The sequence below is a fragment of the Coturnix japonica genome, chromosome 19, assembly GCF_001577835.2.
Source record: "Coturnix japonica isolate 7356 chromosome 19, Coturnix japonica 2.1, whole genome shotgun sequence".
NCBI classification, from domain to species: Eukaryota; Metazoa; Chordata; class Aves; order Galliformes; family Phasianidae; genus Coturnix; species Coturnix japonica.
Genome location: NC_029534.1, coordinates 5,370,358 through 5,383,794, shown reverse-complemented (window position 1 = coordinate 5,383,794; position 13,437 = coordinate 5,370,358). Strand labels below are relative to the sequence as shown.

The 13,437-nt window shown below is 46.1% G+C and overlaps 2 protein-coding genes across 2 annotated transcripts in view; one reads left to right on the top strand and one right to left on the bottom strand.

Annotated features, from left to right (window-relative positions):
• The first annotated feature begins 14 nt into the window (after positions 1-14).
• On the top strand, positions 15-3,788 carry HASPIN (histone H3 associated protein kinase). Its single transcript, XM_015880414.2, has one exon. The coding sequence runs from the start codon at positions 52-54 to the stop codon at positions 2,488-2,490; it is 2,439 nt and encodes an 812-aa protein (XP_015735900.1). The 5' UTR covers positions 15-51; the 3' UTR covers positions 2,491-3,788.
• Positions 3,424-13,437, bottom strand: part of LOC107322411 (transient receptor potential cation channel subfamily V member 2) — a 32,551-nt gene continuing 22,537 nt past the window's right edge. Inside the window, exons 18-20 of the transcript XR_004309308.1 lie at positions 10,611-10,743; positions 9,800-9,953; positions 3,424-8,417 (exon numbers count right to left, since the gene is read on the bottom strand). The gene's annotated coding sequence lies outside the window, so the exon portion shown is untranslated. The remainder of the gene's footprint in view (positions 8,418-9,799; positions 9,954-10,610; positions 10,744-13,437) is intronic.

Below are 13,437 nucleotides of genomic sequence, written 5' to 3'. Positions count from 1 at the left end.
CCTAACTGAGGCCTACTGCGGCCTACTGAGGCCTACTGCGGCCCGGCCGCGATGCCGCGGATGCTGCGCACGTACTCTCGGCGCGGCGGGTACCTCCGCGCGCTGCCGCAGCCCGAGCGCTGGATCTCTCCCCCTCAGGACCGCAGGCAGCTCTTCAGCTCCTCCTCGGCCGCCTCCAGCGCTCTCTCCGCCAACAATCTGTCCAGCGCCCCCTCCGCCCATTCGGACGATCCCGATTTCTCTCCGCCGAAGTTACGCCGCTTGAAGCCGTTGGGTGAGCGCCCCGCCCGCCCCCGGTACCTGCGGAGCCGGCGCGGGGCGGAGAAGGAGAACCGTCCCCCGGCCGCGCTCAGCTCCCCGTCTCCCTCCCCGCTGCCGCGCTGCTCCCGCCGCCGCCTCCAGGGTTCGCCCTCCGGCTCCAGCCGCCCCCTGCTCTGCAGCACCCCGCACTGGGCGCCCCCCGGCGGCGCCGCCCGCCCGTCCCGCAGCCCGGTAGAGCCGCTCCCGGAGCTCAGCGGCAGCCTGGAGCGCGGCCCGGCGCTGTGCTGCAGCCGGGAGCTCTTCTCGTCTCACGACGCCTCGCTCTGCAGCGCCGCAGACTCGCCGGGAGCATCGCGGGGCGGCCCGGAGCGGATCACGCCGTCGCCGCGCACGGGGAGCGGGAGGGACGGGGAAACGGGAGCGGCCCGTGCGGAGACACCGGGAGAGAGCAAAGAGCCGGGACCGCGGTCACCGACGGCGCGGAGGGTTCTCAGGGCGTCCGTGCGTCGAGCCGCAGCCGCCGCTCACCTCGATGATGAACCGCGGCTGTCGAAAGAGCCCCGCGGGGATGTGACGGGCGATGACACAGCGGGGAGCCCGGGCCGTCACGGGGACGCGGCCGAGCGCCAGCTGATGCCGGTGGTGGTTTTGGACCGAGGGGACGTGCCGCTGTGGCTGAGCGGCCGGAAGGCGGCGTCCCCTCCGGGCCGAGAAGGAACCACGAAGTACCAACATAAAAGTACCAAAGTGATTCCCGGGGAGGGCAGCACCTGCAGGAAAGCCTGCATCAGCGGCTTCAGTGCCAGCCGCTGGGGGAGGCAACCGCGGCTCAATCCCATCAGGCGCAAAAATAAGAGGCAGCAGCAGACGGGCACCTCTGTGCTCAGACCGCGATTAAGACCAAGAGGAAGAAACAAGGGTGCTCAGATGTCAGTAGGGACAGAGGACACCGACTGCTCGTCCCTCAATAGCTCCCTCCGCTGGGGTAGATTTCGAGCATCTCTGTCCTTCCACAGGAAAAAGAAAGTGTTCTCATATGACAGTTCCTATGCCAGCATCCTTTGTAACCCCTTTGTGACTTCCCAGCTTTCAGGGCACCAAGCAACCCTGTCTTCTAGTAGGGCTGAGAGCTACTCCTTGTCTGCTTCCTCTGTGGCCCTGTTGGCTCCCATGAATTCCTCTTCAGTCCTGGAGGTCACGCTTACAGACGCAGAGAAAGTGTTTAAGGAATGCCAGCAGGAGGGACCCATTGCTTTTGAGGATTGCATTCCCTTAGATAAGACGAAAAACTGCAAGAAAATTGGAGAAGGGGTGTTTGGAGAGGTTTTCCAGATCGACAGTGACAGAGGACCTGTGGCCTTAAAAATAATTCCCATTGAAGGAACAGAAAAGGTGAACGATGAAGCTCAAAAGAGCTTTGGAGAGATTCTACCTGAAATAATCATTTCAAAGGAACTCAGTCTTCTGTCTGAAGAGTCCACGAATAGGACTGTAGGGTTCATCAGCTTGTACTCCGTGCACTGTGTTCAAGGGGCTTATCCTAAATATCTCCTAAAAGCCTGGGACACATACAAAAAGGTAATGGGATCAGAAAATGATCGGCCAGACCTGTTTGGGGAAGAGCAGCTCTTCATGGTTCTGGAGTTTGAATTTGGAGGAAACGATTTGGAGTACATGAGAAAGAAACTGACTAGTGTGGCTTCAGCAAAAAGCATTCTGCACCAGGTGACTGCTTCACTGGCTGTGGCAGAACAGGAACTGCACTTTGAGCACAGAGACTTGCACTGGGGGAACGTGCTGGTAAAGAAAACGGACAAAAAGGAGCTTAACTACGTGTTGAATGGGACTACGTGCACGATCCCCACAGCAGGGATCCACGTCAACATCATCGATTATACCTTGTCTAGGCTGGAGAAAGATGGGTTAACTGTCTTCTGTGACATTTCCACTGATGAAGAGCTGTTTGAAGGCACAGGGGACTACCAGTTTGATATCTACAGGCAAATGAAAGCGGAGAACTCCAACAGCTGGACTGACTATCATCCACACAGCAACGTCCTCTGGCTGCACTACTTGTCAGATAAACTTTTGAAAAATGTGGTGTACAAGAAAAAGGAATCGACTTCTGCCATGAGAAAAATAAAGCAGCAGCTCACAAAGTTTCATAAAGAAGTACTGACTTTTGGGTCTGCCCGTGAAGTTTTACGCAACAGCAGCCTCTTCCAGTGAGTGAGGCAGTGCAGGGCTTCCAAGAACTGATGCTGCCCTTCTCCTTTGCTGTTTTTTATGTACGGTCTTTTGAATGTTAGCAGAATGAGGTGTTAACATCAGTTAGCAGTGTGTACAGTAAACTATCAAATGTGTAAAAAAAAACACACACACAAAAGTCTTCTGCTCTGGTACATTCCCATATAAACTGTCTTTGAGGGGTGAGGGGGGGAAAGGAAATGGGCTCAACCTCAGGGAGGAGGGGGAGATGCCTTCAGGCCCAGTTCACATTTTGAGTTCCACTTAGGTTATTAAAAGTTCTTTCCTCATTCTGTTGGTTTTCTTTTTGACAGCTGTGACCCTGAATGCTGACAGCATCCCAAAGCTGTAACCTGATGGCGGCATTTAAGCCATTTATCTAGAGAAGAATATGCGCAGGGGGTTCTTTAGTCTTGATGGCAGCTGGGTGAGACAAACCAAGTCTGAAGTCATATCAAATTCTTTGTTTTCAAGAAGTCCTTGGCTAACATTCACATACATTATAGAGACTGGCCAGCAGAGGATGATAAATCAATCTAAGTGAACATTCAATTTAATTATTATTGAAAATTAGTCCCTCCAATGAGCCAGGTGCATTAAGGAATGAGGAAGAAGAACCTCCCCATCTTCTAGGCTTTTACTTTTGCTATCTTAAGCTACAGAAAGCAACCTGACAATCTGCACTGCTTGGAATTATGAAGGTGTAAATCATATTGGAGTCCTACCAGGAATCCTCTCCATCCTTTTTCCTCTAATTGATTGAATTAATGGAACATAATTGAATATTTTTAAAACATAGTCAGTAAGGCCTGCAGTGAACGTGTATCTGACATCAAGGACGCGTTCTTCAGTCAGAATGGTACTATTTGCCATTTAGGCTTGAAAAGAAAAAAGGCAGAATGGATAAAACAACTATTACCTGCCCATATTGGTCCTTTATTTCAGAATTGCCAGCATGGGCTGTACAAGAAGGATGGAAAGTGGCAGTTAAAGGGAGAGGAGCCAGCCTGCTGCCCTGCAGGGTGATGTACAGCAGTGCTGGAGTTGCTGTTTGTTACATGGTCTCTGAAAGCTTCCATTGCCTTGAGATGTTTCCCCACAAAGCAGCGTTGATCTGTCGATGTGTAACGCTGCTTTCATTCACCAAAACTGGAAGCTTCGACTTTTAAGTTGATGTAGAAAACTTTGCCTTCAGCTGTGCTTGGAGGGAGGCGCAGCTGCCACAGATGAGTCTGCATTTCCTCTTTAAAATTTCTGTTTAATAAAATTCTGTGTATGAATCAGCTCCATATATTTTAATAGGAGGGATGTGACAAGGAAGGAATCTGAACCGTAACACACAGAGAAGCCCCTGAGCAAGAAAAATGCCCTAATTCTGTTCTTGTTCCAATCATTTGGAATCTAAGCTCTATTTGGAACAAAACGGGATTATGTTACTCATCTGTTTTCTCTGCTAAGCTGGAAGGAGGATTTGAGCACCCACTTTTCCAGTTCAGTAAGCACAAGCTTTTAAATATTCACTGCTCTTAAATGTTGACCCTAAAGTCTGCTCTAGTTTGAGCTATAATTAGGACCACAATGATCATCCAGTTTCAACCCCCTTCTACATGCAGGGTCACCAACCACCAGACCAGGCTGCCCAGAGCCACAATCCAGCCTTTCTTGTTCAGTTCTCAGCATGTTTTGGGGTGAAAATAGCAATACTCAGTGATATTAAACAACGATTGCAGGCTGACTTCAGAATACACTTTCACCTAATTGCCAAGTCACTGAGGAGTTGGGCAGTTTTGAGGGAAAAGGAGGCAGTAGCAAAATACTGATTACACTGTAAATACTCTTTAACTCACCGGGATCCTGTTAAAGCACGATGCATTTTGTGCTTGGCATCCCCTTCCAGAACAAACATTAAAGTGCAGGAATTAAGGAATTATCTCTTGCCTTGAGAAAATGCATGTGAGTGCCAGGCTGAACGTGAACAAACACAGGGCCTAACTGTAAAGATACAGCAGCAAGAGCAGCTACTCAAAGTACCATTTAGAGGTAGGAAAAAATGAAAGTAATAATCTCTACTTACAGTTGTTTTCTTCAACGCTGGATGCTCAACTCCGCAGTTTAAGGGTAAGTCTGCAGAAGTGAATGGTATTGGTTGGCCACAGTGAAAGCAGGAGAGGATGGCTGCCAACAGAATAGGAACGCTCTTTAATGTTGAATAAAAATAGATTGGGGAAATTCAACTGCGTCTGCCTCCATAAAATGAATTAGGTGGATGTAGCCCAATAAAAGACTGGGAGTCTTAAATCAGAAGTTCATGCTGTAGTCTAACAACCAAAATGCTGTCCTTACACTGACCTGCCTCAGCATTTACTTGGGTAGCAAATGAATCAAGAGCTTGAGCTGTTTTCTTTGAGCATTCTGCCCCTAAATTAATAGTTGGCTGTTCTGCAATCTGACCTCAGCCATCACCTTCTTAAAACGGAGTTCTTTAGGACATGGTTCTAGACATGGTTGTCACGTGTGGGTCATCTCCACTGTTTGCAGAGCATTCGTTTCCTCAGAGTGGCCCACCACTACTTCTCTAGAAGCAGACAGAAAAATGAGATGGGTTAGATGTATTTTCTAATCTCATTTCATAACTGAGTGACCCAAATCATCTTGTTCTGCTAATTGCTCCCTCCAAGTACTTACACAAACCGGATAATGAGGCAGCCCAGATGATTATTCAGTATTATTAGACGTGTGGAGGAAAATGCTTCTTAACATTAAAGCACCATCTCCAAACTTCAAATAACATTTTTCCATTTCTGTTTTACATCAACACAGCTTTTAGACATTGTTCCACTTGAGTTGCTGTTCTGTGAATCTCTGGGGTAGCTTTTCACAATGAAGTGATGTCTGCACTGTTGTCCAAAGCTGTGAACACCAAACAACTCTTTGCTGAAGAGCTGTGCCAAGCATGAGGCTAAAACAGAACCACGTGGTGCCAATCAAATGTCAGAGCTGTGGTTTTAGGACGACTGCAGCTGTTGTGGAAACTGAAAACACTGGAAGAACAAACAGGAATTTTGCTCAGAGCAAAGCAATGAATGAAGGGTAACAGTTCTGATCTGCAGCTCCAGCATTCACAGAGGAGATAAAAAAACATGGCGACAGATTCCCAACAGCTTCCCATGCAGTGAGTGAAGTGAAATGAAATGAAATGAAATGAAGAGGCTCTGATGGTTCAGGCTCTGAGATGTACAGAATGCTTTGTTGGAGGTACCAAAAGTTACTGCAGTCTGATCACAGCTCCCATTTATCACTTTGCTGAGACACCAGGAAAGCTGGGATTATAATGAAGTGTAGTTTCGATGTAATGATGCTGCTGTTCTGGAACATTAGCATTCGCTCAGGACTGAATCTCAAGTGGCTGAGAGCAAACAACTGGTCAATGAAGAGCAAGCAAGAAACTTATCAAAAAGGCTTTAAGAAATCCTGGCAGCAAGTCTAAGAAGTGCTCAGCTTTTCCATAATGTTTCACCTGGGCCATTCTGGTCTATTTACAGAAGTTCCACTTTTTGCTGGGAATGCAAAACCACGTCAGTCTGAAGGAACGAACAGCCAAAATACACCAGGATGGAGAGAGAGTTTCAAAATCAAGCCCTCTGTTTATGTTTCCATTAGATAAACTCGTTATCCAGTGGTACAAATTCTCTCTTTATCTGCAGTGTGTTTTCAAATAAAAAATGCAAGAACAGAACTGAAGCCGTCCATCTTTTCCTCTCCTTGGTGAACTCCACCAGTCACTCTGCTAGCAGACATCTGATTGAAAACTAGGCATGGTCAGCCAAGAAACTTACTTCAACCATCAGTGCTGAACTGCAGACATTAAGACCTGTATTAATCTGTTAGACTTCATTAATTGCTCAAAGCTTTAGAAGTTCAAAGGCAAAAGCAACGCGTGCTGAGCGCTTTACATTTATTATTATTTCTTCTAGCACTGGGAAAGATTTTTTTTTTTACGTAGCTCTGATACCACATTATAAATAGAATCATTACACAGTGCTTGGAACGCAGGTTCTAAATTTGTCTTTGAACCATTTTCCCAATAGACTAAAAAATAGCACTCGTTACCTACCAGAGCACAGCTACATCCTCCAGTCATCCCACTGCGATATCTTGGGGACCATCATTAGTGCAATCAAAGCCACTATCAGTGGGTTGTCCAAAGCACTGATGAAATGTCACGGGCTTTTACTCTTTAATGGGGGGAGGGAAACAAATCGAAGTTGAGATCTCTTTCTCATCCACTGAAAAACACACTTCCTTTCATGAAGCTGCTGTCAGGCTGGTTTCTCGGTGCTCCTGACTTGCAAAGTTTTGACTATCCTATAATGAGTGGACAGGTTTGCAAAGAGTGGGTTGCTTTCCAGGCAGCACATGAATCCTGCTCCCTTCCCTACAGACAAGTAACTACAATAAGGAGCATCTCTGCTGCAGGAACCTGTGAGTCCCACAGACCATCCAACATCTGCAGATTTCTTATTCATTAATGGTAATGGAATGTGGAAGTCCTTCCTATCAGCCTCCTGCTCCAGAAACACGAGCTCTTCCTTCTCAAAGCATACTGGACACAACCCCCAACAAGACACCAGAGAAAAAGCTCTCCATCTTGTCTTTATCACCTTTGGAGACATCAATGGTGCTGAAAGAGGAACTGTTTGAAAGCTGATCTTCATGGGGCCTCCACTCACAATATCCTCATAACCATCCCCAGTGATGTCTCCAACACTGGCCACAGTAAACCCAAACCTTGTGAAAGGAGTGGTCACTGCACATTTAGGCATCCTTCCAAGGGGAATGAACCACTGCAAAACACCCACTAACCAAATCCCTTCACAGCAATTATAACTGGAGTAGATCATACATGAAAAAAAAAAAAAGACAGACCTCACTGCACATTCATAATGCTTACAGGTGAACAATAAAGCTCTAAACAGTATAATTGGAGGTTCCACATACCAGTTAATTCTCAGGCCAGAAGGCCGATCCTTCTGCACTGACTACATGCAGACCCTCCATCAGCAGCAGGGGGCCAGGCAGCCCTACACAAGAGGACACGCTGAAGTACTCAATGTAAACTGTTCACGGATGGAGTCGATGCCTGGCTGGTTTTGAGACGAGCTTATTTCTCCACTGCATAACAGAAATAAGCCACCAGAGGGTGCAAGTTGTTCGACTTGGAATGGATGCTCAGGCTGCTTTCTGCTTCCCCCCATTTGGAACGTGCCCCAAACGAAACTTAGCAGAGCACCAAAGTGGGTTTCTCTTGGTTTGTTGTTAAAGAGGGTTCAGTTGTCATTCGGAATGATGCAATTAATAATTTCCTGCATATTTTACACTGGATCCATCAGCTGGGCCCTCAAAACATTCTGTTTTCTACGAGCCTCAAGAGGCAAAGTTGCAGCAGCTACCCACACATTGTTATAAACGCTGCAAAGAACACTGATCAAAGTCAGCACCAACAAATTACCCACATACAAGCAGGAGAAATGGTTTTATCACACTGTGATATCTGTATATCTCGTGTACAGAATGCTTTTATTTCTATAGTTCTTTCCTTTTTTTTATACTCTAACAGCTAAGATAGGATCGCTGGCTTCATCCTGCAGTCCTCTACCATACAGGGAGAGCACATTCAGTGAGAGCACAAAGGAGGAATGTTTTATTTGTCACTACTTAGGCATGGTTGGAAAATCCCCAACATGGACTGTTTACGCTACCAGTGTTTTTACCTTTGTCTCCAGGCAATAGACGTAAACCCTTCCTCCTTCTCCTTGGATGTGATAAAACGGAGCTCCAACAAGGAGATCTGTCACCCCATCACAGTTCACACCAAATGGGCAAAGTTCAGGGCCAAAATAAGATCCAACCTGGGCTCCAGAAAAAAAAACAAACAAGCAGCTCCTTCACTGGAATTCTCTATATATAGCTTTGTAGAATTAGCTCTGTGCAACAGTAAGGCAATTTTTAGAACAAAACATCACATATCTACTTATATGTGGATCACTTCCCTATTATTTATTACATTTCTGCCATCCTCAGGGACAGTTCCTGTAGCCAACGTAACAGAACCCAAATCATTATTCAAAAATCTGACAGAATAAAAGGCAGAACAGCATCGTTGGTGACGTCTTTTCCCATGAGCCATGAGAACATAACACAAATAGAGCATGAGCTCCATTTAGATAAATGCCTTCCCAGTCTTTTTTCAAATTCGATTATTTCTTCTGGTGTTCCCAAAGCATCATGGAGTGATGGCTGTATAATCCACATCTAGCTAAACCAGATGCTTGGCAGCTCCCTGATTGCTACTTGTGGGGTATCTAACCAAAGAAAACATGGTGTAGTGACAGCACGTGGCCTCCAGCAGCCTGATGTGAGCAGCTGAGCTTTGATCATTTACCCAGCTGAGCAGCATCTCCCAGAAGATGAGGCCTCAACAGATCTCATTTAAAAAAGGCAGGAAATGCTCTCAGCCAGGGAGGTGCACAGGAAGAATGAGTGGAGGCTGCCTGACCGCAGCCTGTTTCACAGCAATAGTAAAGCTTATTGAGTTATTCAAACAATTACAATGGATTTACTCTTTCTTCAAAGCATGTACATTTGTCTGGAGGAGAAAACATGGCTGTTGTTTGAACAAACAAGGTGTGTGTAGCCACTTGACCTGAATGCCACTGCAGAATATTGTGGGTCAGTAAATAGGTTCAAGAGAATGGGTGCTATGGAAGTATTTGTGAGTTTTGGGCTGTGGGGATCAGATCTTCATCTTAAATCTACAGCTACAGTTCAACAAACTGCTCTGAGTACATGCAGAAGTGTAAGTATCATAATAGATACATTGAAGAGAGTGAGCAGACACTTCATATATTTCATGTCATTAAAAGCATGATAGTCTGAAATGGGGTTTTCTGAAGGTTGGGTAATGCAGCTGGGATCCTTGATTCTACAGAAAAACCTTATTTGCAAATAAAAAAACTTGAGTGACAAGATTTGTACAAAGTAGGCATCTTTAGGACTTACTCCTTAACTGCCTTCAAAGTAAGTTCTCTGGAATCAAGAAGACAGAGGCCTAATTGAATCAAGAGAGCCAGGGCATCTCAGAATGGACATCCTGCATATCTAATGCAAGACTACTTTTTCTTCCACCCACCACTAAAGCATAAAAGCAGACACAGGGATTGAATGGAAACATATTTCTTCTTATGTGAGCTCAGAGACAACAAACATGGCTTTGATGTTGCTCCCTACTCACCCCAGGCACGTAGAGTTTGACCTCAGCCATTTCAAGGGTGTTCAGCACATTTCTCAGTCAATGGTTTTCCAGAAACACTTGCCCAGATACCATGGCAATGATTATCTTGTCATCAGTCAGTCTGGAGTCATGGCTTTCATTAAAGACTCTATCCCTATGGAAGAAAGAAATAAATAAGAGAGTTGTTTTATGGGACAAACTACATGTTCAGAGCTAGAAATGTCAGTGCTGCTGAAGGGTGTTTATGTTCTTTGAGCTCTCAGCACACAAGAGCCTGCTCAGCACAGACACGCAAGGCAGACGTGCACATTCACGTGCACAAGGGTTAATGCTTCCTAGAGATGACGGCTGTCCACAGCTGACAGCTCTGCCTTCACAAGCAGCACAAGGGGCATTTTTGCAATGAAGTATTTGTTATTACTAGAGCCATGCTACTGGGAAGAAAAAGGAGTCAAGGAGGAAAGCACAACTCCCAGGGGAATGCGCAGCAGATCAGGAATGAACACATGCCCTGAGCAAGATTTTCATTCTGAGGTCCCCATGTCAGATAGGATGGACTTTACACACTTTGCCTCTTGGCAGTTTTTCCTTGTGGATGCCAGAGTCAGATCTGACAGACCACCAGCCAGATTCATTCACAGCCCTCTATTGGCAGAACCCGTCACTACAAAAAGCACTGGAAAACTAAAAGTGAGAGCTTTGAAGGTGAGAGATCAAGAACAGAGAGGAGGCACTAAGGGTTGCATAGTGCATAAGAAACACATGGAATCACTTGAGCGTTCCTGGAGCTTCTTGAGACACGAAAACTTACAGTATTTGCTGCAATGTGAGCTCTGCTGCTTCATGTTTTGGACCTCAAAGAGAGCAGTTAATCTGCTGCAGCTTTCTTGCAGGCTCAGTTCAGTTTAGGTCTGTGTTCCATATTGCACCACAGCAAACCTCATCTGGAGGAAGAAGATGGCAAAGCCAGAGCTGGTTATACAAGATGTAAGGCTGGTTCCCTAAGTCCCTCAGAGCACTGAGCTTAGTCCCAAACTTGACTGCATGGATGCAGAAAGCACCAGCTGCAAACGCTGTGCAGACAATCCATCTTAATCCCCGTTTCTATCACACATTTGTATTCTGGTGATCCTGTTTGGAACTGACTTAATTTTTTTTTTTTTTTTTTTTTTTTTTTTTGGCTCACAACAACGATTTCTCTGTCATAACTTTCTGGATTTATCTATCTGGGCAGACCTGCTGTGACCATTCGCTCAGCCTCACTTCGTCCCCAAATATCAAGCTTCATTTTAAATGATTTAAAGTAATGTCTTGTAAGCCTCACTCATTTTTAGGTCTACTCTCTCAAGGTGCCCTGGGAGATTCACCCAGCAGAACATCTAGGCAAGCTTCTGGCATGAAGACCAGCTCCTAACTGCTCTTCTGCCCCGCTCTTCCTCGTCTTACTAACATCTTACTGGCAGTGAGAAGGGTACAGACTCCATTCATGTCTTCTGCAGTGGTGAGGGCCTGGTGATGCTTCTGCAGGCAAGCCTGTAGGGCAGGGGGAAGGCCAACAAATGCTGAGTGGAGTCACAGACAGAGGATGACTGAAGATGCCATCTGGCAAATAAACATTCAGCGTCCCCTGCACAGCACTGGAAGCCTCCTAGTGAGAGTAAGAAAGCAAGCTGTGCTTCCCCTGATGAGGCCCCCCTGCCATCAGGTCAGCCAGGGCTTCAGCTCTGAGCTGAGGAAAAGAGAGAGGCTGGAGGTATCACCAGGCTGAAGGCGTTGGCCTCCAAGTTGGTAACAGCCTCACAACTCCATACATTTACAAAGGCTTCCAGCAAAATTCCTTCAAAGCAAAACAAAAACGGAGCTCCAGATATGTTGGACCAAGTTCCCTGGAACATTCATCTGTCTCTGGAGTAACTGGCAATTCCCAAGCAGCAACAAGGAGAAAAAATGATCACCATGGGGCTAATCTCCCTCATGAACATTCTTGCGCTCACATGGAATTTGGTCTGGGAACAAAAGACTCCTCAACTCTGCACCTAGTTCTGCTGCTGTCATGCTGCAAAGCCAAGGCATTTAAACTTCTGGCTCACAGGGATTTCCAACACAGATGACTCAGTTTTTAGCACTTCAGTTATTCCAATTAAATGTGCTGTACTTAAAAGCAAGGGTGAAAAAGAAGCGCGTAGCAGATTAAGTAACTATACCAGCAAATTATTTGTGGAGCTCACATGCAGACACCCTCAGCACAGATCTGTTAGATAAGCTTCAAGAACCTGAGACCCACCAGCTCAGGCAGATGCATTGAAACTCTCAGCAGCAGAGCTACCAAATGCCAAAAATGCTGCCACAAGGAAGAGTGAAGTACTGAAGTACACGAGGACAGTAGCCTCCACCCATTACTCCACCTTTATTTCCCATAAGCCAAATCGAGAAAGGTCAAGATCTGAAAGTTCTGTGGATATCTCTGTTAAGAATGTGTGTGTTTACAAAGCTGGGACAAACATGAGAAGAGAGGCACTAGCAGAGATAAGACACCACCATCTAACATGTAAAAGTCAAATGCAAAGAAGGAAAAGAGCAGAGCATAAACCCTGATATTAAATCTAAAATAGTAAAGGAAGTTCCGGAGAACCTTGATAGACATCTCAATGAAATACTAAGATTGATAATATTTTTCCCCAACACATCAGAAGCACAAAGCTTGCCAGAAAGTCTGTGAGGCTGATCAAGGCATGCACTGAATACTTAACCAGTGTTCCTTATGGACAGATGGAGTAGATACATGCAGCATCAAGTCTTTAGAATAAGAAAGCAGAGGAACAGAAAAGTCCACCCCCCTCTCACCTACTTCATGATGAGCAGACAAACAAACACAAGGACAAAAGGACAAACGTGACTCTGGGTTTGACTCACTCATCAGGTAGAGCAGCTGCAAGAGTGACATCAGTGCTCCCAGTTCTGAGATGAAGGAGGGAGGAGGACTGAAGATGCCAGACAGAAGCAGCTCTCTTCCTCTTTTGACTTCCCAGCTCAGCACACCTCACTGCTCACAGGGATGGGGACTCTACTGTTGGTTTCCCAGCTGAAGTGTCTAAGGTTTCAGTGGTGCCACTTAAATAAAACTGCAGGTGCAAAGAGCTGCTGAAAGGCAAACTTGTGTTACCAAGAAATACACTTTCACATTTTCCTTAGCATCTGTCAGTGCCTTTAGTACACCCAGCATGAAAGGATATGTCTGGGAAGGCCCCCTCTACCAACAGCTCTTGGGCTTTTACTGATCCCTCATCTCTTTGTATTGTTGACCTTCACTTGGTGCAGAGCAGCCTACAGTTACCCCCAGAGAGTTCATACTGAGCACTGCGTAACAAGTGCTACTTGTATGCAGGGTGTGTTATTACAAGTGACAAATGAGGTGAATGAGCAAACACTGAGCAATCAGAGAAGTCAACTGTGTAGAAAATCATTTGGGAATGTGAGGACTGGGGAAGGGAAGAAGAACCAACAGAGAGACGTGGAGCTCTTCACCCAGTAGATGTACATTTTCCAAGCCTCCTTTAGACAAGAGCACAACAGGTCACAAATAGTCTCCCAGCTGCCTCCCACTCCCATCCTCAAAGGATTCTCTCTGTTTACAACAT